Genomic DNA, 25,963 nt, shown 5'->3' with positions numbered 1-25,963 from the left:
TTCGGCAATGTATACATGTATAACTGAAAAATAAAATGTTCAAGTGGAAAACTTTTGGAAGGTTACGGTTGTATGGGGTTCCTTGACCTGGCATAAAGAAATATTTCACATATTTTTTTACAAAAAGCACAAAATCACTTTCCACATCATGTAAACACTATAGCTGTCTGAATGGCATTTCCAACACCACCTAAACAGCAAAGTCATTCACAATATTCAAGAAACATCTACTATTTCGTGTTTCCTCCCTCAGTTCTTCTCTAAACAATTGTTAGGCCTTTGTATTTTAGCAATTCTCGTGCAATTACCTCATTAGGATTCATTGTGATCCAATGCATCACTTTTTATAACTTTTGATAAAAGCTATTATGCTATTCTACATGAAAAAAGTAAATACATTTTTATCGTGATAAAAACTTCAGTTCTGCATATAAAACACTTGATACACAATAATTCTGCCAACTAAGTCACCTGCTAACAAGATATTCACCTCTTGGGGCGCTCACACACAGATGTTGACCCGCACGGTCTCTATAGAAACCAGACAAACTTTTAGTTCACGGTTAGTTTGTTCGGTGTCCCGAGCTCGGGAAGTTTATAGTCGGTAGGGACGGAAGTTTTCAGACTTTATATTCTTTTTTCAGTCAATTTAAACGGTTCTCCGACTTTATAGCGAAATGCAGACGAATGTAATCGCTGAGGACGGGAAAGCTAGATCTGTAGAGAACGGCACGAGTGGAGGAGATGCGTCCTTCATTCCAGGTACATTACTAAATGCTCTATGCTAACAACTTGCAACAAAGCATTTTTTGTTAAATTATGTGATTAAAGTGATTTATTTATAGTAATAGTCATACTAATAATTTTTCTGTGAGGTTCAGAGTCTCAAATATCAGCTGCCGACGGGAATAATGTCAACGTTGATACTATAGAAACCGAAGCGTCAGAGGAAACGGATTCAGGTCGCAGGTGATTCATGCAACACTTCTGTGATATTCATATTCATTCAAATAACTGTCATAAAGAGTATTCAATACTGAATCATTTGTTTTTTGTCTATTTTAGAATTACCAAACACTTTTTAAGGAACCATTGCAAGAAAAATAAACTGTACCTGACACCAAGGTTAAATGACACACTGTATCTGCACTATAAAGGTAATTTCCCGTGCAATTTTAAGTGTGGCATTTTTTTTTCTTTAAAATGATTTCGCAGAAGTTAATCTTTATTCTGGCGTGTAGGTTTTTCCCGTATTGAGGGCTTGGAGGAATATACTGGACTGCGTTGCCTGTGGCTGGAATGTAATGGCATTCGGAAGATTGAGAATCTGAAGCATCAGACAGAGCTTCGCTGCCTCTTCCTCCACCAAAATCTCATTCACACACTGGAGAACCTGGAACCTCTCAGCAAGCTTTGCACCCTCAATGTCTCAAACAATTATATAAAGGTCATTGAGAACATAGGTGAGTGTTATATGCACAAATAACAAGGTGTATTGTTAACACGACACATTGTTAAACATGCTTTATCTCATTATGTTCACCCTCTGCTCTGCTTTTTCAGCATGTTTGTGTGAGCTTTCCACACTGCAGATTTCCCATAATGCACTGGAGAATGTAAGTGACATGAAGGAGCTGTCACTCTGTCCCTCCATCAGTGTCCTTGATCTATCTTACAACCTCATCAAAGATCCAGCCCTCATTAACATTCTAGAGAGGATGCCAGACTTGGTATTAACAGTATATTTCTCCCTCATATACATAAACAGTCATACTTGTTTCTAGATGTGAACTGAAAAACGTTTTTATTTGCCAGCGGGTACTAAATCTAATGGGTAATGAGGTCGTTCGAAAAATGCCAAACTACAGGAAGACTATGATTGTGTGTCTTAAACAGTTGACATATCTTGATGACCGGCCTGTGTTCCCAAAAGACAGGTAAGCAGCTCAGTATTTCTGAATGTGTTCCACAATTTTTGTGTTAGACCTCAATTTAAATAAATTGAAATTATACTTGATATTATTGCACCAATCCTGTTCATCCAGCTTAACTTGTTTTTACCCTGTAACTTTACTTTAATTTTATGTAAACTTGCATTGTGAATTTGGTGATTTTGTTCATCAATCTATGTGCCCACTTTTGAGTCTTTTGTATTGATTTGCTTTGGAATTTGATCTCAGTCCTAGCCTTTATTGTTCCCAGAGCTTGTGCAGAGGCATGGGCAGCCGGTGGTTTGGAGGGTGAGCGACAGGAGAGGGAACTGTGGGAAACAAGAGAAAGAAGGAAAGTCCAGGAAAGTTTGGATGCAATGACTGCTATGAAAGAGAATGCACTGAAACCACGGCAAGCTCGCGAGGATTTGGGAAAAGGCAAAAACATATTTTGTTTACTTAAATTCAATTACAATCATGTTATCTTTATTTCTTGGTGACATAGACAATAACAGTCATTCAAAGATTATGATTTACCCACAGGAATCATAGAGCATCAAAATTCTGATGATTTGAGCCCTGAAAAGGATATTTCTAAATTCCCTTCAGAAACATCAGAAATTGGAGTTTCAGAGATTGACACATCAAAATTAGTGAAGCAACAAGATGATCCACCAGCATCAGAGATGGACCATATTTTCAAGTTAACGGCTGATGAGGAGCATGTTATCCAAACAACACTTGATCAAAATCCTTCTGGCCAATTAAAACCAGAAAGACAACCGAATAACATTTCGGCTTCGGAACAGGTTCTCCAACCTTCATTTGGCCAGGGCCAGATTGGCCAATCAGCAACATTGGAATTGAACAGAAAAGGGGAGAGGAAGCCAACTTTTTATTCATCGCCATGTAAAAGCTCGGTTTCACAACAATTCAGTGGTCCTGGTGCACTTGTCACGGAAATGATATCCGAGGATGACATAGAGACCGTCACTCTGTCAGATGAAGCATCTTTAACAATTGATGTGAGTGCTTACGTAATACCAACATTATACAAATGTTGCTTCACAAACAAACAATTCACCTGTTAACTTTTTGACATTAGTTCAAGGGATAGTTCACCCCAAAATAAAAATGATTCAGCCTCATGTTTTTCAAAACCTGTAAATGACTTTTCCTGTTTATTACAACAAAAAAAACATATTTTGAGAAATGTAAAAACAGTGGTTTTGTGTTCATACTATGGAAGTCAATAGGGGCCAAAGTTTCTTTAATAATAATTTTTTTCTGAAGAAAGTCTTACAGGTGAAATGACATGGGGGTGAGTAAATTATGACAAAATTTTAAATTTGTGGTGGACAAGCCCTTTAATTACACAATGAACTAATATGAACAGAAAATACACTTTATTTGTATTACCTCACAATAATAAAGATCAACAAATGCTTTTCAAATATTTTAATTCATCTCATATAATGTGATCAGTAAAACATTATTGTAAAGTGTTTCCTCAAATCACTTGTCTCTATAGGATCTTCCAGACCTTGAAGATGAAGAAAATAGCTTGATGTTCCCAAAAAAAGGAAAACGGGTAAGAAAGTATTTGTTTATTAAAGCATTTGAACATTTATTAGAACATCTGCATTTATGAAGCATATGGGTAGATTTTTTTTAACTGTATGATCTAACAAAACTAATTGAACATTTTTTCAGAGTGTGTTCCGTCCAATGATTGAAGTAATCTCTGGTGATGAGACAGAATCAGAAGCTATTACAAATGTGTTTCAGCAGTCTCAGTCAGAAGCAGTAGCCCCTGACCAACCACAGCTGCTTATTAATTTCTCTACTAAGAGAACATCAGTCAAGCAGCAGAGCCCTGTCTTCACCAGTCAGAGGACTACCATGAAACCAGAGGATGAGGATGTTCTCCAGAAAGCAAAAGAAAACAAAATTACTGTCCTGATTGAGGAACTAGATTGAGTCTGAATTTTTGGATGAACAATATTTTCATTCTTAGGGGCCAGTGTTGCCAATTCGGTTATGTGGTGAAGACCAATTTTGAATAGCTATTAAAATTTGTTTAGGCCATACATGGCTAGCTTGAGCTAACCTTGAGAAAAACAACATTTTGTGTAACATCTAATATGTTAACTTTTAAAATAAAATTTATAAAAGTTCTTATTGTATGTAACCATTTTAAATTTAGATATCTAGGTGTATTTTGTAAATTCTTAACCACACCTACTTTGCTCAATATTCCACAAACCAAAAAACAAATTAATAGGGTTCTACATTTACCAAACACACATAAAAAACCTGAAATTACAATTTTGTGGTCTTCTGACACAAACTTCAAACATGTAACAATGTAGAAAAGTACATTTGATATAATAAGATTTGAGTATAGAACATTACTGAATTACATATATAAAAATATTTTTGTAAAACAGGTCACATGTTTTTCTCCAACATGTGGAGAATCAACATACCAACAAGATTACACAATGAAATAAATTAAATGAGTCATATTTGCCTGCTGCACTTACATTAGGCAATGGCATCAGTTCAGCTTAGTTAAAGAGATGCTCTCCGAAGCAGAAGCAGGAAAAGAGAGAAGCATGTTAGGAGTAGCTCTATGCTGCCTGTGTGTTTGACAGAATGAGCAAGTCCTTTAAGGGTTTCCTGATTGGTTTCACCAGTACTGGGAAGACCCTGAGGAGTGGTTGCAGTGACAGCCTCCGTACGTCTGGCACACATCTCATAGAGGTTCCCAGCAAAAGTGGTTTTCCGGGACTCTGCCCTCAAAGATTCCCAAATCTCTGCTGCATCACCACGGCAACCTGACAGCACATCACTCACACACACCTGGAAGGCATCCCATGATCTGCAGATGTGCCGAGGTTAAAAGAGGGGATAAAAATATAGTAGTTTTAGTTATACTGTTAGGGCAAAATGTAAAACGCCCCCACAAATATAATGAAAGATGTTAAAAATACCTAAGAGCATGAGGACATATTAGGTATTGTGTTCAGGTTTCTACTTTAAAAAATGTCTTCAGTAACTACATTGACATTCACTTCTAACATATGGACACAAAACCAATGCAAATAAATGGAGGCCACTTAACAACATTCTTCAATCTTCTTCTGCAGAAGAAAGTCACACGGGTTGGAAATGACAAGAGGTTGAATAAATGATGACAGGCAGCATCTTTAAATTTACTCACGTCCACGGCTGAGTGTGGTTTAAAATTGTAATTTTTTTAATTATGGGGAATTTTTTGGTTAAAATATGTAAATGCAGGAAGGTTTTGTGTGGGCCAGGTTTAGAGGGAGAGGGTTAGGGGATACAATATCCAGTTTATACAATATAAAAACGAAATGTCTATGAAAAGTCCTCTTAAAACTCTACATGTGCCTGTGTCTCACTTGCAGATAGAGTTGATGTCCTGTGGGTTGTCAGTCTTGGAGCTCACACTGTCACCAAGACTGACCAGACAATCAGCAAAGCCCCTGTATACAGTGCTACATGGAGGTGTCACTGCCGCACTCAGCACAGTGGAACAGAAACCTGAGGAACAGTTTAAAAGCAGAGCTCAAATCAAATCTACGTATACATACAGTATATACACATACACACACACACACACATTTAGCTTCAAGTTAGCTCTGCTTTTTTGATCTACAGTCAATTTTCACAAGAAACTTCAACAATGTTTCATCTGTATGGTAACAAGTGTTACGTTTACATGTTTATATCTGTCTGCTTCTTCATACTGTTAGATGTTGTCAGACATCACATGGGTTAATCCCAGGATTAGAGCCAGAGGTAAAACCACATTTAATCTCTCTACACAACAGAACGGAAATACAAATCTTCTTAATTTTTAGTGTTTCTGTTCTCTAAACATTTGTTATGTGTAATATAACGTTTCTTTTTTGCTTATATGTTAAGTCGATCAGAAATATTACTCTGTCAACTCAGGAACTTGACTAAAGGATTAAAATGATTTTGGGTGCCATGTTGAATTGTCTGCCTTTTATTTTTAACCCCCATGACCATTGTACCATTAATTCATAGATTATTCATAAATTCAAATAAAAATATTAAATATTGTGAAATATATGAAACCATTTTGTTTCATATTACTACACTCAAAAAACTATTATGCAAGACTTACTTAATATAGTGCATAATTTTTGCAACCCTCTTTTTAAGTATAAAATTTATTATAAACAAACAACTATTTACTGATAAGTTTGAATTGTTTCCCAATAGAATAAGGCTTGTGTTATGTCTGCAACATCGTATTTCAAACATTTAACAAGCATTTAAAGACAATCTACTAAAGTGTAGAGAAAAAGCTGTCTCAGCAGCAATGAACCACTGTTATTAAATACATATTTGCAGTCATAATGTAGTCAATCATTTAAAATATTCTAGGAAATGTATGTCATCATATTCAAAGACATGCAAACACATTCAAAACAAATACTTAAGGATTAAATAGAGTTTTACTCACTGAATGAAATGAACAGCAGCAGATACATTACGTTGAACTGCCAGAATTTCTGGAGATCATTTCTGACTGCACATTGCATCATCAGATAGGAAAAGAAGAACATACCTCCTACATGTGTCTGTTTGGTTTAGAATATTTTTTGTGCCTCTCTCTCTCTCTCTCTCTCTCTCTCTCTCACACACACACACACAAACACACACAGATAGAAAGAGATAGAGAGATCAAAAACAGATGGCAAAAATCCCAGAAGGACGGGCATTTTAATTCCAACATGGTACTTTCTAAATATACACAGTGTGCAACCCTTTGTTTGATTGACAAGCTTGGATTAAGCGATTGCGTAAATCTAAAGGGAGAAAAGAATAAAGATAGATTAGACACTCTTATATAAAGCCATTAATATCAACTACTCTCATTTTTTTTCGGACCCTGCACCTGTCATTCTGTTAATCATTTTCATATCTCTAAGTATTTTCACAAACATTTTTATACTAAAAAAGGTGTGTAAAAATCAAAAGAAAGTATACAAATCTACTTCAACAATACAATTGTATTTTTAGGTAAATTTAAGTTTTTTTCTATACAACTATTGGAACATAATGATTTAGAAAGGGCGAAATTTTGATTTTGACATTGGTTGGGACATAAATCAAATTGGTCTGCAGGGCAGAATTATCACAAGAGATTAGTGCAGTTTCCTTGTCTTATCTAAACAGTATAATATTTTAATGTTTTTTTATATTTAACATTATTAATGTTGCACAAGTCAAAAACAACAAATATACAACAGGTCCATTTTATTTTATTGTTTTTATTTATCCTTTTGTGATGCCAGTGAACATTTTGGAAGGGGAAATAAAAACTGAACCAGCAGATTTCATCCAGGTCTGCTACAGTAGAAAAAACACATGATACTTATTTGACAGCCATCACAGAACACATGGAATTCTATACAATTTTTTTCAGATGAATGAAACAACAACAAAAATATATATAATTGGTTACTAAATTCACATACTTAATAAAAACATCCTCAAGTGTGCACTTTCTTGGAACTTGGCTATTTGAAAAAATCTAAAACATGTCTACGTCTGTAATTTCCAGAAATAAACTGCTGCCATATTTGTTTCACATTAGTATTTCGAGTTTATCCTGGTGGACATGGCACACAGCAATACTGTTCAGTCTCACTTGAGCCATGTTTTTAGCCTTCTGAGACAACTAAAAATTATTTCAGCCTCAGCACACGCGGATGGCTAAAAGCAGCTTTTCTGGTTGCAAAAAAAGTAAAAAAAGTCAAACCTGAAAAGAACGTATTACCAAAAGGGAATTAAAAACTAACATTATGGGAACATTCAGTGTTTGCTGGGATGTCACTGTTTGACCTCACCTGTGACCCTGCCTCACCACAACATGACAGGATTGCTTCTGTCACATGATCTGACAAAATAATGCATTCCATATGAACACTGAGGAAACATGACTTAGACATGTATAGATTATAATCATAAAAAAATGCCATAATTAAACATTGGCAAATGAGAAAATGTTCTTGGCTTGGTTTACTTTGGCTTGTTTCATATTAGCTCTGAATGTCTACTTTTCTTTTTTTTGCCTCACCTATCAAACACACACAAGTCCAGTTTTAATATCAGGTTCATGATTCACATTATGTTTTTTCCTAAAACACGACCCTCACACAAAAAAACACGAGCAAATAACTAGATTACACAGAAACATGATTTCCATCACGCATTTGTGAGTTTTAACTTATAAAGGCATACGAAACAGCCGATTGTCATGCATTAGGAAATCACTGTCCTTGACTATGCGACATAACTTGACGCATATTTTGTCAATAAAACTGTTGTTAAGATTTTTTTTCCTTACCGGTACCCTGAAAAACATGCACATTGCATCGTGTTGACGTCACACGTTGTTTTGATGGATTGGTTTATTTATTTCGTGGAATAATGTTGTTGAATACAAATTTACACCAACATAAAATACAATAAAGTAAAAATGACAATTAGTAGGAATTAAAGAAGTAATAATAAAAACGAAACAAATTAAATAAAGCACATGCCCTAATTAGGCTACATAAAAAAATCTCTTTATAGTATACGATTTTACCTAGGTGTTTTCATTATCACATATTACTAAATATATATAAACTACTATAAAATGTGAACTTAAAAACCAGCGGTTATTCTTAGCCAATGAGCATTAAGCTGTGTCGTCAGCAAGTCGTTTCCCATTGCTTTTTATCAGCGCAATCGGTGGCCGTCGCGAGAGCTTTTGACACACGTCAGCATGACATCATAGCAAGCGGATGTAACTCGGACACATTTCTTACCGGCATGCATCTCTGATCACCGGTGAATTTGGCCATCTCAAACGAACCTACTGTTTGGTTTCGAGTCGCTCTCGCGGTACTTTGATGTCATCCGCCTAGTAAATTAGTATAAGGTAGAAAACACAAGAGAAAGATGGTATTAGTGGTTATATACATTTAGATAAATTGTTTGTTCGAAATTATTGGTAGGGAGAAATTAGGGTTCCCTCTATATTGGTAGGGACACGTCCCCACGCAAATCGACGCCTATCATTTATTACTGAACTATATATTTTCTGTATTTTCTATATAGAAATCTGGCGGATAAAATACCAACATTTGTTTTTTTACAAATGAAAAGGCTCGTCAAATTAGTGTTTATTATGCTTTTATTCGATTTTCCCAATAGTTCTTATTTTACAGCTTTGATAGAAATTCAATCAAATTAGCATGAATTAATAAATACATAATTGACCTGCGTTTTTGAACGGCATCTTTGCCTGTTTCTGCAACAACCTTTAGATGGGAGTAAAGTCGCGCAGACACGCTGTAGAAGTAGACCGTATACGGAAGTGACGCAGTTTGTGTGGATGTGGGGCTGTCATGGATGAAGTTGGATCACCTGCGCTTCGCCGCGGCGGTTCAGCGGGGCTCTCTGCGGTGCAGTTCGACACCATAGAGTCGCTGACCGAGCTGGATGATCTTGAGCGAGTGTATGCGCAGCTATGTTCCGAAGAGGTAAATATATATTTGTGAATTTACGCTGTTAATTTGTTCCGATGAGGTGTCCCTCAACACCAGCAGAATTATGAAGTCTCAAGAAATGACTGATAAGGCGAACTGTTAGTTTGTTGTTAAGATAAATATATTAATGTGGCTTTGTGCTACAACGAGAGTACGAAAGTAATCGGTACGTATGATTGCATTTCCAGGCGGAAGTGCATGTGAAGTTGGACGCCCTTATGGGACAACAGAGCAACATAGAAACAAAGATGCTTGACCTGCAGAGGATGGGGTAAGTGTAGCTGTTACATGACTCAAACTAACCTGTGCTGTAAAACGAAATAAATGAAACCGTGATCTCTGATGTTCCTGTCATGAGCATGATTGTTATTGTGCCTGCTCTATAGACCCAATCTGCAGCTGATCGAGGGGGATGCTGTGCAGCTCTCTGGCATGATCAACTTCACCTGCAGCCTGGCAGAGAATGTCAGCAGTAAAGTCAGACAGCTGGACCTCACCAAGGTGCCCAACATACACATACTTATGACATGTACCATAGAGCAGAGTATGTCATATTAACAGTTTTAAAAAGTTTTACACCCGAGTTATGCAACTTGTTACAGAAAAGGCTGTATCAAGCTATCCAGCGAGCAGATGACATTCTTGACCTGAAGTTCTGCACTGATGGTGTTCAGACTGCCCTGCGAAACCAAGACTATGAACAGGCTGCAGCCCACATTCACCGCTATCTTTCACTTGACCAATCTGTAATTGAGCTCAGTAGGCAGGGCGGAGAGGGTGAGTTTATGTGAAGTTTGCTTTGGGTGATCTGAAAACCATTCATCCAGAAAATATTAGTATTTTGACATTGTACAAAGGCTCTTTACTAAATCACTCTCGGAGACGTAGACGTACGGTGGGGTGACTAAAATGTTATAACCATATTAGTAAACAAATGTTAATATGGTAATAACTATTTGCATTGTCCGTTTGTTAATTCTGCTAATTAACTGCTTTACACACAAATAGTATTTGTAAGTGTGTCATCTAAGTGTATTTTTCAGAATTTGTTAATCTGATGCGCTTATTCACGTTGTGTAAAGCCTGAATATGTTTAATTGCATGTCTTACTATGGTTTAAATACATAAATGTGACTTCAACAGATTCACAACCTCAAACACAAGCCACTGTATTGTAAGGCTATTTGTATATTATATTTTGTGCAGGCACTGCAGTGGAGGCTAGCCTTGCATTGCTTCAGGAAGCAGAGCGCAGTCTAAAGGCTCTGGTTACTAAGCGACTCGAGGAGGCAGTTGCCACAAGTGATCTGCCCGAGGTGGAACGCTTCTTTAAGATTCTTCCTTTACTGGGACTCCATGACCAAGGACTTGCACGGTTTGCTCAATATCTGTGCGGTCAGGTATGTACACGAATGTCCACCCTACTTAACCAGTCAGATCTTTTAAGAATGCATTGCTTTGGTTATAGGGCTCCAATTTATTTCACATGCATCTCTTTCAGTTAGCAAGTAAGGCAGAGGAAAACTTGATCTTGGCTGTTGGCTCTGACGTTGGTGAGCGCAGAGCGCCGGTCATTTTTGCTGACACCCTTACACTGCTGCTTGAAGGTTAGAGCAAACAGATGCGTACACATTGCTGTTAAGCTTGAGAAAGATTAACTACATCTAAGCAAAAAATAAATTGACCAAATGCATCTGTATGTGCGTAGGTATTGCACGTATTGTCGAAACCCACCAGCCCATAGTGGAAACGTACTATGGACCAGGCCGACTGTACACACTCCTTGAACACCTTCAAAAAGAGTGTGATGAACAGGCACAGAAAATAGTGGACAAATTCATTCAACAGAGAGATTATTACAATAAGGTATGTGCAGCAGTGTTTTTATTCTGTTTTTAAAGAGGATATTACACACAGTTTCTGCCAATCTCATATTAATCTTGAGTATCTATAAAATAGTACTGCATAGTACATAATTCATATCTTCGAAGAGTCTTTAGTTTGATCGCATTTATAAAAGACAGATACAGATGTACAATCATTTCCGTAAACAGGCGAGCCCTGATTGCATACGGAGGGAACTACAGCACAAGCACACAATACATCATTGTATTATCCCTGCATAACTGTTGATTACATAATGCACGTATGCGCCGATTGCCAACAAAACACTTGACTTAGGTTCACTTACCGCGTGCGGTTTATGTCCGGCATCTTTCAGCGCTGGGACCACTCCATGTATCAGTGCACATGCTCTTTCTCCCGCTCTTGCTTGTTATTGCGTGGGTGTGATCTTTCTCTCGCTGGTTGACGCGTTGGCGTGCTTTTCCAGGAGAATTGTCCAATTAGTGAGTTAAAGGGGTGCTGCAACGATGTGTCATGCATTCTGACTTCTTTACAATGTTAAACGTACTGTCTTCTCATGCTTTACATGGTCAACTTGTCAAAAAACGAGTTTAGCGTATTACGTAGTATTTCTGTCCTCAATACACTCCCCCAGTGATCATACAGGTTTCGGAAAGTTTTTTTCGAACATATAAAACACCTTTGTAACAATTTTTCTTAGTCCCTTATTGGACAACTCTCCCTGAAAAACACTCGGCACGCACACACAGCAGCATGGAGAGCAGGAGCATGCGCAGACGTCACTTTCACTAGTGTGCAGGAGATTTTTTTGTTCTCTGCGTATGGGTGATGAATGTTATATAAATGGTGGAAATAACGCTGGATTTGGAGATCGTTTGAAACTGATATATGGAGCCGTCCAGTGCTAAAAGATGCTGGACATGAACCACAGGCAGTGAGTGAAACTGATGTCTGTGTTTTGTTGACAATGTGCTTTAGTTCAGCCTACCCACCCACCCCACATGCGCCGTACGATTTCGAAAGTAATCGTACAGCTGTATCTATCTTTTATAAATGTGATGAAACTAAATACTCTTCGAAGATACGATGTTTGCAATACTACTCCATAGGTACTCAAGATTAATATGAGTTTGGCTGAAACCCTGTGTTCGGTCCGCTTTAAGAAATATTGTTACGTATGGGAATTTCATGTTAAAAAAAAACTTTCCGAAACATACACTCCCCCAAGTTTCGTATATCAAGCACAGAAATATTACGTCATATGCCCAAGTTGTTATTTCTTTAAATTGACCATGTTAAAAGGACAGTTCACCCAAAAATTCTGTCATCATTAAATCACCCTCAGATTATTCCAGACCTGTATAGATTTATTTGCTCTGAGGAAGATATTGGGAAGAATGTCAGTAGCCAAACAGATCTCAACAACCATTGACTGTCATGGTAGGGAAATTAAATACTATTGGAGTCAATGGGGGTGATACAGCGGGGAAAATAAGTATTTGACACATCAGCATTTCTATCAGTAGTGGGCTATTGACACAATATTTCCACCAGATGTAGCCATCAAGCCAAATATTGAATTCATACAAAGAAATCAGAACATTTAAGTTTACAAGTTCAGTCATAATAAATAAAGTGAAATGACACAGGGAATAAGTATTGAACACATGAATTTAACAAGGTGCAAAATGGCATAGAAAGCCAGGAGATCACCTGAAATCTGTCAGTATTGAGAGAGAAACCCTGTCACCCCCTATCAGTACTAATTGATATCAGCTGCTTTAGTCCTAATTGATGGCCTATAAAGGCTTCTCATTACCTAGGAGGCACACAGGAAAGACTTCATGATGGGTAAAGGCAAAGAACTCTCTGTAGATCTTCGTAATGTTATCGTTGAAAAGCATTTTGATGGGAATGGTTATAGGCGCATTTCCAGAATGCTGAATCTTCCTGTGAGCACTGTGGGGGCCATTACCTGAAATTGAAAGAGCATCAGTTCACCATACAACGGCCACGATCAGGTGCTCCACGTAAGATCCCTGTCCAATGAGCTCTAAGAATAATCAGGAGAGTTCTCAAAGAGCCAAGAACCACTCGGGCAGAACTTCAGGAAGACCTTGCATCAGCAGGTACTGTTGTTTCAAAGAAAACTATAAGCAATGCACTAAACCGCCATGGCATCCATGCATGCTCACCACGCAAGACTCCATTGCTGAACAAAAAGCATGTTGAGGCTCGGTTAAAGTTTGCGAAAGAGCATTTGGAGAAGCCTTTGGATTATTGGGATGAAAAGCAAAATTGAACTTTTTGGCAGTCATTCTACACACCATGTTTGGATAAGAAATGGCACTGCCCACCACCCCAAGAACACCATACCAACCGTTAAGTTTGGGGGTGGAAGCATCATGGTTTGGGGCTGCTTTTCAGAAAGGGGTACTGGCAGACTAAATATTATTGAAGGCAGGATGAATGGAGAAATCTACTGGGACATTCTGGATAAAAAACCGGCTGCCATCTACCAGAAAGCTAAAAATGAAAAGAAGTTGGACATTTCAGCAAGACAATGATCCCAAACACAAGGCCAAGGACACAATGAAGTGGTTTCAAAGATAGAAAATCAAATAGCTTGAATGGCCCAGTCAATCACCTGACCTAAATCCCATAGAAAATCTATGGACAGAACTGAAGATCAAATTTCATAAAAGAGGCCCAAGGAACCTTCAAGATTTAAGGACCATTTGTGTGGAAGAATGGGCCAGAATCACTCGTGAGCAATGCAGACGACTGGTCTCACCATACAAGAGGCGTCTAGAAGCTGTAATCACCAACAAAGGCTTTTCTACAAAGTATATAATAAAGTGTGTTCAATACTTATTCCCTGTGTCATTTCACTTTATTTATTATGACTGAACTTGTGTACTTAAATGTTCTGATTTCTTTGTATGAATTCAATATTTGGCTTGATGGCTACATCTGGTGGAAATTTTGTGTCAATAGCCCACTTAGAAATCCCCTTACTGATAAAAATGCTGATGTGTCAAATACTTATTTTCCCAGCTGTATCTGTTACTGAAATTTTTCCAAATATCTTCCTCTGTGTTTAGCAGAACAAAGACATTTATACAGCTTTTGAACAACCTGAGGATAAGTAAATGATGACAGAATTTTCATTTTTGGGTGACCTATCCTTTTGAGCATTAGAAGCCAGCGCGTTTAATATTGTAAAGAAGTCCGAATGCATGAAACACTGTTCCTTTAAGAGACTGTGTTTGCGCCCATAAAAAAGTGCTTATGTTTGTTTCTTTTGTAATAGTTTCAGGTTGTCCAGAGCAACATGATGAGGGGCATGACTACAGAAAAGATTGAGCCCAGGTATGACCAATGTTATAATCTTATATCATAATAATTATTTGAGCATCTTTTGAATTTTAGGTCTCAGTATTTGTCATTGTATGCATGTTTATATAGAGATCTGGATCCTGTGTTATGTGAGGTCACATTAATGAATTCGAGAGCAGAGCTATACTTCAGATTTTTGAGGCGGCGTATCATGGCTGACTTTGAGGTTGCAGATGCAATGGCAGATGAAGCAGTCATTCAAGGTAACCAATAAATATATCTCGGGAAATGTTTGTTAGTGTGAGCACAATAAATAAACATAAATATCAGAGGCATTCCACAGCGGTTGTAGCTCCATCACATACTTGCTGTGGTACTGGTTTGGGTACCAAAGTTTTAATTATGTAAATCTTTTATCAGTAAATATATAATATTCTAATATTTGCTTTCATTTGTTTTGGTTGTTTTTAGAGCATCAGCAGAGTTTAGAACAGTTACTGAAGGATTGCCAGCTGAGCTGCACTATGCAGGAGCTGATTGGCTTTTACATACCAATGGAAGAATACTACATGAGGGAGTCTGTAAACAAGGTGCAACACAATGCACACACTCGATGATGATACTGTCAATTTTGGAAGTACATTAAAATTCACAATTTACTTCTGTCCTTTGAATGCACATACATTCTCAGAGTCTATGAACTAATAGGCCTATGACTTAACAGGCAGTTGCCATGGACACAGCTGAGGTCGGTCAGCTGAGCTCCAGCATGGTGGACGATGTCTTTTACATTGTGAAGAAATGTATTAGCAGAGCACTAACTAGCAATAGTTCGGACTGTGTGTGTGCTATGATAAATCATGCAACTAGCGTTCTGGAGACAGACTTCAGGTATATTCACATATTGAAGAACTTTGTGTTTTTTGCATGTGACGTTGATGTTGTACTTGAAGATAATGTCAATGTCAATTGCTTAACATCTAATCCACTACGCTACCTTTTCCAAAATTGGATCTTGAAACTTCTCTCTCTGTGTGTGAAGAGAGGTGTTGGTGTGCAAGCTGCGAGCTGGATATCCAGTCAGTGCTCTGCAGGACCTGCAGCGTGGGATGAGCAGTGCCGTCAGTCTGATGCAAAGCAGCCTGCAGCAAGGCAAGATAACAAACCTCACACAGACGCTCGGCATTGAGAGCCAGGAGCAAGCAAAGAACGCCTACTTGGTCAGTAGCATCATGTACACACATTTGTTTACATCTCAACTCTCTCTGCCTAATCTTTCTCAATTATCTCATACAGTCAATTTGTGTTTGGGTATAACAATGATATATTTGGTATTAAGGTAACTCTGAGTAATGTGGAAGTCTGCAGTGAGAATATAAGCACCCTGAAAAAGAATCTGGAGGTGAGTGTCTGATGAACTTGAACCATCAAGTTTGTGTGCTCAACTAAAATCTTGCCAATTTTCAAGTTTAGAAACTGTCTTCAGACTAGGTTACAGAAGGGATATGATTTTTCACTTAAATATCTTGCATGGCTTAGTATTTGTTGGAAAGAGCATGTACGTCTCTAATACTGCACTTGTCCATCCCTAGAAATTAATTAGAGACTTTTTTTTGTTGTACCAGTGAATTACATCCCCTTAAATAGAGGATACTGGTCAGTAACATATAAAAGGTTTTCCATGAATCCCTAAACTACCGCATCCAAATTGAAGATGACATTTAAATTGAAGACTTTCTGAATCCCTTTTTTTCCCTTTTTATCCCAGAGTGATTGTGCGAAGTTGTTCAGTCAGGGGGCAGGCTCTGAGCATGCTAAGGCTAAGATAGACAGCTGTCTGTCTGATTTGGTTAATACCTCAAGCAGGTTTAAAGACCTCCTTCAGGTAAGTGTGAATTAGTTTTAAAGTGTGTCAAAATCCTTCGGTTTAAATGGTAGTGCTGTTAATCTTAATGGCGTGTGTTGTCCAGGAGGGTCTCCAGGAACTTAATAACACCGCTATCAGACCACAAGTAAAACCCTGGATCAGCAGCTTCCTGTCAGTCTCACACAATATTGAAGAGGTTTGTCAACATTAACATACTTGCTGTTTAAGTTCAAAATAAGAGTTGTGAATGATAAATTTCATCGTTACATTTTGTGTTCCTATGAACTATTTAAATCTGGAAATTTGACATTAAAGTCATCCGAAATTTCTTTTCATTATTAGGAAGAGTTTAGCGATTATGAGGCTAATGATCCTTGGGTTCAGCAACTCATCGTACAGCTGGAGCAGCTCATGGCTGAGTTTAAGGTATAATCATTTTCTATCAATTTCACAAATGTATACCGCTTCAGATGACATAAATGATGCCGGTTCAACGCTGGCCCAAAATAACTTCCGGTTTTAGTTTTTTAACATTACACAAACGTTTAAACAGATAACAACTACATCACAATATTGAACAAATATATTGTCGCTGTCCATCCTAAACCTTGGATGCTCAAATTTGCTGTTTTACAGGAAATGGAAAAACACTGTACCTTTAACTAAGGAAATAATGTGTTGTCAAAGTTGACAACCACTTTTTAATGCCTTTTGTTGAGTAGATATTTGCCAAATCCCTTGACAAACATAAAGAGTTACTAATAATAATAACAATAATGATTTATGGAGGAAGAAAAAAATAAGTGAATACGAAATATGGAGATACATGGTTTCAGAATGACAGTTGCGATATGAAAATGTTATTGTGCATTGTATTTGATTCACAGAAATTAAAATGACACTGGAAGTGCCTCTGGACCAGTGTTAACACTTACGAAGTGTTCTAAACAAAAACCTTCAGAATATTCTTTCTTTTTGTAGGTGGGCATGTCACTGGTCATCTATGATACTCTATCTAGCCTGATGACAAGTCTTATCGCCATGGAGATGGAAAAGACAGTCTTCAAATGCACCTTCAGTAGGGTGAGATGCAAAATTGACACCTCACGGTTACACAGAAACAAATGTTGTTTCAAGTTAAAAACATTCTGACTGTCCTCTGTATTTTTTGTTTAAGCTTGGTGGATTGCAGTTCGATAAGGAATTGCGCTCTTTGGTTGCGTACCTTTCTTCTGTCACTTCTTGGACCATCAGGGATAAATTTGCACGATTGACACAAATGGCAACTATTCTTAACCTGGAGAGGGTATATGACTCTTTGGAAAAGAACTCTGTGGAAAAATTTAAAAGGCTGTTTAAAATAGAATAATTTATACTTTAAGAACAACATTTAATCTATTAGAACTGCATCACAGATAACTTGGTTCTTAAATTGTGTTCATTGATGTTATTCTTTTAAGGTGTCTGAGATTTTGGATTATTGGGGGCCCAACTCCGGGCCCTTGACTTGGCGACTGACCCCAGCTGAGGTTCGACAAGTCCTGGCCCTGAGGGTTGATTTCCGCAGCGAGGACATTAAAAGATTACGACTCTAACAAAGACACTAAGTTTTTATGCAAACAATATGGACTTGGGGAAACTTGAATCAAGGCGTTATCTCTGAACACTTTCACACATGAAGATTTGTCCAGTTTTTATACATGTATAAAATAAATGTACTACATCAAGGAGAATTGGAGTGTCTGACCTTCAGCAATTTCTCATTGAAAGACCTTATTTCAACTTGTTGTGAATAGCGTGCGTCTACAAAAGTAAATGAGGTCGAAATGTTGATAGGAACTTTAGTGATAATAGTAAATTAATTTTGACAAGTTAAATTTTCTCCAGCCAAGACCTTTGAGCATACATAAGTAATATAGTCATAATAATTGATTGAGCCATTTTCTGACTGTTCCAAAATAAAGACCCACAACTTAAACTTCAAAAACTGTTTACTTCAAACCATTCACCTTTTCTAAATGCAGTTACCTGTAAGGAATTGGATCTGATTTTAGCACTTGGATTTGAGAACAAAACCAAAGCAGTTGCTCACACACTTACATGAATAAGTCTCTGTGTTCATGTAACATTATGACGATGTTGTATGACAGTAGGGCTGCTGCAGAGAGAAAAAGCCCCTTCACAGAATAAACACAAATGGTATTAAATATAAAACGGGAGGAAGCAGTCTCATGAACTCATCAAAGTCCTCGTGTAGTGCTGTACCTGACAGCCCCATCATACAGGTCATACTCGTGTATCTGCGTAATAACAAACTTGACAAACACACATGGCGTATCTACCTATCTCTTGAGTCTTGGAGAAAGACAAGAGAAGTCACATGAGAACTACGATGAAACTTAATTGTCGTTGCTTTGATCTTAACCGAACACAGGCCGGTGCGTTTAGTCCATCGATTTTCGCGTCGCAGGTCAGAGTTTCCTCTTGATAGTGGTGGTGGTGGTGGTGGCGGCGGTGGTGTTTGAGATCATACGATCCTTCTCACGGTCCTTTTCCCGCAGCTCCTCCTTCAAACGCGCCTCGGTGATGCGAAGTTGTCTGATGGTGTTCTTCATCTCCTTCATTTTAATCTCCATCAGTGCGATGATGTCCCGCTGCTCGTTGAGTTTCCTCAGCAGCTCCGCGGACGTCGTGCCTGTGGTAAGCGAGTACGAGTGATCGGCCCCGCACAACGCGATATCGGCAACAACCACGGTTGTCGCGCTGCCCCCGGGCAGATCTCCACCCGAGCCCGAGACTAACGTAACCGCCGTGAGACAGGACCCGTCCCCTGAAGCGGTGAGGTCCATGGGCGTGATATACTGGCCGTTCTGATCTATCTGCACCAAAGTCTCGTTTTCGGCATCGCCCTCTCCCTTCACTATCGTTGCCTCGTTAGTAGAGCCAACTACGTTAGTAATGATGGGCATAACCGTGGCGGAGATCTTCCTGCTTCTCCCCCGTCGGTTCTTTCTCTCGTTTACCCCACGCAGAGGGAAAAGGGTCGGGACTCGGATGGTGTAGGTTTTCCTACCGCCGGGAAAGTGTACGCTGCAGACGCGATGCCCGGTGGTGGGCTGGAAAGTACTGAAGCAGCCGCTCACCCCGGCCCGCGAAATGTTCTTCAGCCATGTCTCTCGCTGATCAGGATCCTTGGGAAAAGTGTAGAAACGCAAATCGCGGTCTCGATGTGAGTTATTATAGCATCCAGGCACGCAGCAGGTAAAGCCGGGCATGATTGTGTAGTAAATCAACCGGTATGTTTGCTATTCCGTTTAAGTTTGCTTATTTTTGTTGTGTTTGGTTCCTTCGTGTGCTGTTATCTAGAGCAGCGGCCTACAAGCGGAACTACACGTCCCACAATACTTACGACTTCCTGTTTTGGTTTTCAAATGGGAGGCTTGCGTCAGTGCGAAGATACTCTCGTTTCATATTTAAACACAAAAAATACCAGATGCCTATTCAAGTTAATTTTAAATTCCGATTAAAATTGAATGCTACGTTTTTCTAATATGTTTTTGTTATTGTATCATATTCGAGATATTTATGAGTGAATGTTTTAACTTATATATTTGAAAAGATCCCAAAATGTAGACATTCTCGAAACCAACAGCACATACATAAGAGCACGCTGATTGAAATATTATATTATTTACATTTATTTTTAAAAAGATTATTAAAAAATCAAATACTTATTTTTCCTTTCACAAAATGAAATAGGTGCTTTATAATAAGAAGATGTGTTACCTTTACCATATTTTGTTCAAACCTTGAAAAGGAAATAATAACAAAAAACATGTACTTTCTGTCAATGAACTCTTCTCATCAGCGTTTGTAAAGGTCAAAGCAGGGGGAATGGGGAGCAAAGACACTGCAAAACATATACTGTTGCAGTTCCATAGCAGGATAAGTTGATTTTGATGAAGGGTTAACAGGCAAAAACTAACCCATAAAATATTTCACAAATCTGAGTAGTCTATTTAAAGGATACTTCCATATCAGGAAAAATATAATAGTAGTCATGAGGTCCCCAGACCTGTTTTCTGTCCAACATTCTTCAAAATGTCTTCTTTTGAGTTCAACAGTTTTGGGTGAAGCTTCCCTTTAAGTCGAATGTGACTTGTCAAAGAAGCCAATTGTTAGTATTCCCTTAAAGTATTTCACAGTAAATACATCATACGCCACTTGAAAGAGAAGGCCAAAACCAATCTGTAAAAAAATCAAAATTTAGTTAAGTCTGAATTCTGAAACTAGGGTTTTTTACTCTTACAGAAAGCTACAATTATTTCATAATTAACAGAACACAAAAGAAGATGTTAAAGAATAAGTAAGATAGCTGACACACATTGAGTTCATGTTTTTTGCTTTTTTATATAATATTTATTCAAAATGGTGCATGGTGTACAAGTGTAAAACAAACAAACATTTACAATAAAAAATAAATAATAACTTTCTCTTTACAAAACGGATGTAGAATATGAGATATAGTAGCAGACAAAAAGCTAAATTAGGGTGCACAACTTCACAAAATCAATACAAAGAAGCAAAAAGTTGTCAGAACAAAGCTCCAATGGTTCGAGCCATATGGCTCTTCATCAGACAATGCACTATGTCAAGTAGGCCCTCATATTAACACTATCATCTCAACATTAAGTATAATTAGTCTTTGTTTTTATGTTCTTTTTTGTCGCTTGCGCTTACATTACAAAATGAACTATACAAAGCAACTGCTCAAAACTGACCACAGTTAAAAATGAAGAGCTCTTTTCCAAAACGCTGTAAATCCATTTTAATAGTTTTCATGAAATGACATTTCTTTACCTAGACCCATACATTTTGTTAATATTCAATGTATCCTGTTAAAATGGTCTGTTGGCTCAGTCTGAACATGTTAAGCAATGATTGTTAAATGAAACAACAATATTGTCGATAATAAATTCAAATTGTATTTTTATTTTTTTCAAAACGCTACAAATCCATCCTTTTTTCAAAAAAATGTTGGTTTATTTCTTTTTAAAAACAAACAAACAAGAGAACATGAAGCATATGACATCAGGGACTCATACTATAAATCAATATAAATCAAATAAATGCAAAGGCATGAAATAAATAACAGCCAAATAAAATAAATAGTAACAAAGTAAATAGTAAAATATTTTCAATTTCATGTTTCAATATTTTCCACCACATACAACAAATAATTAAAAATAACACATACAAATATCACTAACCTGCGAATTCTGATTGGTATAGAGGACATATCGCATTTAGGCTAAAAACAGGTTCGGGACTTATAGCGTTTTGGAAAGAAACTGCATCTTGCAGTACATTTTAAACAAGGAAATATAGCGATTTGGCATGAAACATTGATGGAGCAGTGAATAGGTTTAATACACAGCAAAATGGCATGACAAACTCATTTTTTTATTTGTCGTTTAATGCGTTTTGGAAAAGAGCTCTTCTAATGTAGACTATTACCAGTGTAACAGAAGCCTTGTTTCTGCTGAGAGTGATGTGTTTGCCGACTCCTCCTATCTCAAATGGGCGTGGCAGAAATGTGTGACTGTTTCACGCATGCTCACAAAATCTAGATTGCCGCTTGGTTGATAAACCCACACACATAGCAATGAGTACTCATCATGCAGCAACACATTCATGTCTACGTATCGTCCATCCACATACGAAATAGCTCGCTGTGATTTCGAAACAGACGATGAATGTCCAAAACGCCGAGAAGGTGGGACGCGAGTTATCCTGTTTTTCTTCTTGCGTTTGAGATGCCATGATGGCTCAGAGCACTGACTAGTGCTGATCAGAGAGGGAGGGAGGTGGCCATCATCCTCTGGTCATCATCAATCTGAAAAGCACCAGCGCCATCGCAATACAAAGCTTTGTGTTACAGTAAGTAACCTTCAGAATGTAGTTAATATCTGGAGGCAGTGAATAGTCAAGAATACTAAAGTCGTGTACGTTTGGTTGTGTGTGGCTGGGCTCCAGTCTCGTCTCGGCTACGACCTCACATTACAATGTTAGATGAAGGGGAAGTAACGTTAGAGTGATCGTTTTTGTGTGAAAGTCTTGATGCTTTCGGTTATGGTTTTAGCTATGTAAATTATATTAAATAAAATCTAACCAGTGTGTCTTTAAAGGCTGAACTTTTAAACCCAAAGAATGTAGCCTTTCCAATCGCAATCCGGGTGGGCGCAAGGAAGTGATGCTAATAATAGTTCCCCTCTGAAATTGGTGACACAAATCTGTATAGTTTACATTTCTTTTCTGGAAACCGAGAATTTTATATCAGTTTAATGGATATGTTTATTGTGGCCTCTCTCAAACATGTCCCAATGAGTGTCTTTTTGTTTTGTAACGTTAAACGTTTGGAAACCGGGTGTCACTTTTAACCCTGTGAAACTACCAGGAACTACTTTGAGTGCAGTCAAAAGAAGACAGACAAGCTTGCTTCTCATTTGCCTGACGTTGGCCAGGTGCACAGCCATTGAGATGTAAATTAATGTACCTTCTGTCATTCGAGTCTCTAATAGCAGTGGGTTTATTCAACTTATCTGTTTCACTTATTGATTCTGATAACCTTAAGTGACTTTGCTGTTCATTTTAACACTGGTGGTTAGTATTGGCATATTTGCAACTCGGTAAAGATAGGGTCACTCTGTAACTGGGTTTTAGATTTTAGTACGTTATCTGTCTGGAGAGTCATGCACTCTATGGTCTACTGATAATTTTACATTTTGTACATATGTCAGTGTGTTTCTCTTCTTTCACAGGGTGGGCATCATTTCACAAGAAATCTTCAGTGTGGAATAAGCATTTCTGAAGACTTGCCAGTAATTGGTTGTAAGTGCCTTCATTGCTTACGCATGTGTTAGCATAATGCTGCCAGGCGTGGGTGTATTTGGAACCGGGCAGACGGTCCGTGCCCTGGTGCCATTGCTCCAAAAAGAAGGCTTCCCTGTTCAGGCGGTTTGGGGCCGTACACAAGAGGAAGCAGAGTCACTGGCCAGTGAGTTGGACATTCCCTTCTCCACCAGCCAGACAGATGATGTGCTACTACATCCAGAGGTCCATCTCGTCTGTATATTGACACCACCACCACACACAAGGCAGATCGCCGTAAAAGCTCTAGGTGAGACTTAATTTGCATATTTTCCTTCTGCTTCTTATCTTGATTGTTCATGTCGACTCAGGGGATTGGGTTGGGTTCCTTCCTGGACTTGAGTGTTTACTATTCTGCTGTTTACTTTACATCTTGGCACAGGACAGTTAGGTTTTTTACTGTATGCTTCTGACCAAATAAATCTCCAGTGCTCTCACGGATCACAATGAAATCATCCACTTCATTTAAAGGAAGAGTAAAATGATGAAGCACTTGTACTTTAAGCAAAACATTGTTAGGCTAAGAGCATTTTCAGTTTTGAGTATTATTGTATTATCATTATTTGCTTATCTTTTATCTTTTTTGTATAGGTATAGGCAAAAATGTAATCAGTGAGCAGGCAGCTACACTGATGGATGCTTGTATGATGGTGACGGCAGCCAGATATTACCCACAGCTTATGAGCATCATGGGAAATTCTTTGCGCTTCCTGCCCGCCTTTGTCCAAATGAAACGCATGCTGGGGGAGGGTTATTGTGGGACCTTGCAGGTATGTAATTCTTACTCAGATGTTATTACTTTTATGTATATGGTGTTCTGTTGGAGTTTATAAAGCCATTAAAACGTTACAGTTCTTTAAAACAAAAATCCTTGAGTGTGAAAAACTAGACAAATACTTTTTAACTGAAAGAGAAAATGTTTTTATTTATAAATAAAATATACTTACTTAATTATAAAAATGATAAACTTATACACTCATTTTGTTTGTCAAGGTATGTGAAGCACGTGTATACGGAGGCTCGCTGCTCAGCCAACCGTATGGATGGGCATGGGAGGAGCTTATGGGAGGAGGTGGCCTGCACACAGTTGGCTCTTGCATCATCGATCTGCTGAGCCATCTCACAGGCCGGCGGGCTTTGCGAGTGCATGGAATGCTACGGACTTTTGTACGTCAGGGTGGTCCAGGGGGAGGAATTCGTTCTGTAACCGCAGATGACTATGCTTGCTTTCAGCTACTGATGAGTGGGGGTGTGGTCTGCAGCGTGACACTAAACTTTAATTTACCTGGCACAGATCTACATGAGGTCATGCTTGTAGGGTCATCAGGGCGCCTCATTGCTCGAGGAACAGAACTATATGGTCAGCGGACCCCCATGCAAGTAGAGGAGCTTCTTTTGAGTGATGGCGGAGGAGAAGTGGGCCCATCCATTAGGGGACTTAACTGTATGGTGACTCAGCTCCGACTTTCCTTTCAGACACAAGAGGACAGGCGCTCCTGGGTGCGGCACCCTGTTTCCATGGCAGCCTCATTTGAGGATGGGCTCTATGTACAGACGGTAGTTGATGCCATCAAACGGTCAAATCGCACTGGAGACTGGGAGTTGGTGGATGTGAAGATCCAGGATGTGGACCCTAACCATAACCACAGAACCATATCAAATTAAAACAACAAACACTGTTACATTTGACATATACAATTAACTACCCCCTTAAATCTGCCTATTCACCTTATTCACTCATGATTACAATAAAATAAGCAAGCCCACATTTTTTAAATAAAGAGCCTAGATTCATAATACTGAACTTCATAATCCCTATTTACTGGACGTTTTAAATTATTAATAGTTTTAAGTAATCTGTGCTTGCAGAGATTTGTCACTGGATAGAAATAGATACACATGAAAAATACTAAGAAATTGATAACAGTTTACTAGTGTAAGTACTAAATTATAGTATTTTTCATGTGGTAAAATGTTTTTTTTTCTCCCTATTTCCTTACCTTAAATAAGATGTGTGAAGCTGTGCTGCAAAATAATGGTTTTTGTGATTTTAACTATTTTAATCAGATGTTTTGAGTCTAAATACTGCATTTAAGATTCTGACATTTTATATAACTGTGTGAGTACTATTATAAGCTCTGCTGTTTTTTATATGTGTGCGAGAGTTATGTTTATGGCACTGATTTACTTCCTATGCTGGACACTAGATATCATTTCTGTAATATTCCTGTGACAACGTGATGTCCAATGTATTGGACATGTTGCGTTTCTAATAAGCTGCACAACATTTCTTACATTTGAATAGATTGAAGACTGAGTGTTGGGTTAGTATGAACGGTAATTTGTAATAAAAAATATTTAACACATTTAAGTTTTATAAAAGGTGAGGTTGATACGAATACATAAACGTTGGTCTGTCACGGCACTTG

The 25,963-nt window shown here is 38.1% G+C and overlaps 5 protein-coding genes across 6 annotated transcripts; 3 read left to right on the top strand and 2 right to left on the bottom strand.

Annotated features, from left to right (window-relative positions):
• Positions 1-527: 527 nt before the first annotated feature.
• On the top strand, positions 528-4,108 carry dnaaf1 (dynein axonemal assembly factor 1). Of its 2 annotated transcripts, none has more exons than XM_056751381.1 (10): positions 528-762; positions 882-969; positions 1,066-1,157; positions 1,242-1,463; positions 1,564-1,730; positions 1,816-1,937; positions 2,203-2,369; positions 2,475-2,956; positions 3,463-3,522; positions 3,645-4,108. In XM_056751381.1, exons 1-10 carry the CDS (start codon positions 678-680, stop codon positions 3,909-3,911), a joined length of 1,752 nt encoding a protein of 583 aa, XP_056607359.1. In that variant the 5' UTR covers positions 528-677; the 3' UTR covers positions 3,912-4,108. The 2 variants fall into 2 exon arrangements, with proteins under 2 accessions (XP_056607359.1, XP_056607351.1); XM_056751373.1 differs by having other exon boundaries at positions 876-969.
• Positions 4,109-4,223: 115 nt separating this feature from the next.
• Positions 4,224-6,572, bottom strand: nrn1lb (neuritin 1-like b). Its single transcript, XM_056751395.1, has 3 exons — positions 6,454-6,572; positions 5,360-5,501; positions 4,224-4,815 (listed from the first exon to the last, which is right to left on the bottom strand). The coding sequence occupies exons 1-3, from the start codon at positions 6,554-6,556 to the stop codon at positions 4,506-4,508; spliced, it is 555 nt and encodes a 184-aa protein (XP_056607373.1). The 5' UTR covers positions 6,557-6,572; the 3' UTR covers positions 4,224-4,505.
• Positions 6,573-9,359: 2,787 nt separating this feature from the next.
• cog4 (component of oligomeric golgi complex 4) lies at positions 9,360-18,337 on the top strand. The gene is made up of 19 exons (XM_056756062.1): positions 9,360-9,526; positions 9,721-9,803; positions 9,919-10,033; positions 10,135-10,309; positions 10,739-10,932; positions 11,034-11,139; positions 11,241-11,398; positions 14,712-14,770; positions 14,867-15,000; positions 15,209-15,327; positions 15,462-15,628; positions 15,780-15,957; positions 16,077-16,139; positions 16,506-16,622; positions 16,708-16,800; positions 16,947-17,030; positions 17,586-17,687; positions 17,782-17,910; positions 18,065-18,337. Exons 1-19 carry the CDS (start codon positions 9,392-9,394, stop codon positions 18,197-18,199), a joined length of 2,346 nt encoding a protein of 781 aa, XP_056612040.1. The 5' UTR covers positions 9,360-9,391; the 3' UTR covers positions 18,200-18,337.
• Positions 18,338-18,577: 240 nt separating this feature from the next.
• On the bottom strand, positions 18,578-20,015 carry thap11 (THAP domain containing 11). Its single transcript, XM_056756071.1, has one exon. The coding sequence runs from the start codon at positions 19,877-19,879 to the stop codon at positions 19,076-19,078; it is 804 nt and encodes a 267-aa protein (XP_056612049.1). The 5' UTR covers positions 19,880-20,015; the 3' UTR covers positions 18,578-19,075.
• A 1,880-nt stretch (positions 20,016-21,895) lies between these two features.
• Positions 21,896-25,909, top strand: gfod2 (glucose-fructose oxidoreductase domain containing 2). Its single transcript, XM_056747936.1, has 4 exons — positions 21,896-22,544; positions 23,426-23,784; positions 24,126-24,304; positions 24,528-25,909. Exons 2-4 carry the CDS (start codon positions 23,532-23,534, stop codon positions 25,197-25,199), a joined length of 1,104 nt encoding a protein of 367 aa, XP_056603914.1. The 5' UTR covers positions 21,896-22,544; positions 23,426-23,531; the 3' UTR covers positions 25,200-25,909.
• Positions 25,910-25,963: the final 54 nt, after the last annotated feature.

Source organism: Triplophysa dalaica, chromosome 1 (assembly GCF_015846415.1).
Source record: "Triplophysa dalaica isolate WHDGS20190420 chromosome 1, ASM1584641v1, whole genome shotgun sequence".
In the NCBI taxonomy this organism is placed as follows: Eukaryota; Metazoa; Chordata; class Actinopteri; order Cypriniformes; family Nemacheilidae; genus Triplophysa; species Triplophysa dalaica.
The sequence above is the reverse complement of the archived record's forward strand: the minus strand, read 5'-3'. Positions and strand labels throughout refer to the sequence as shown.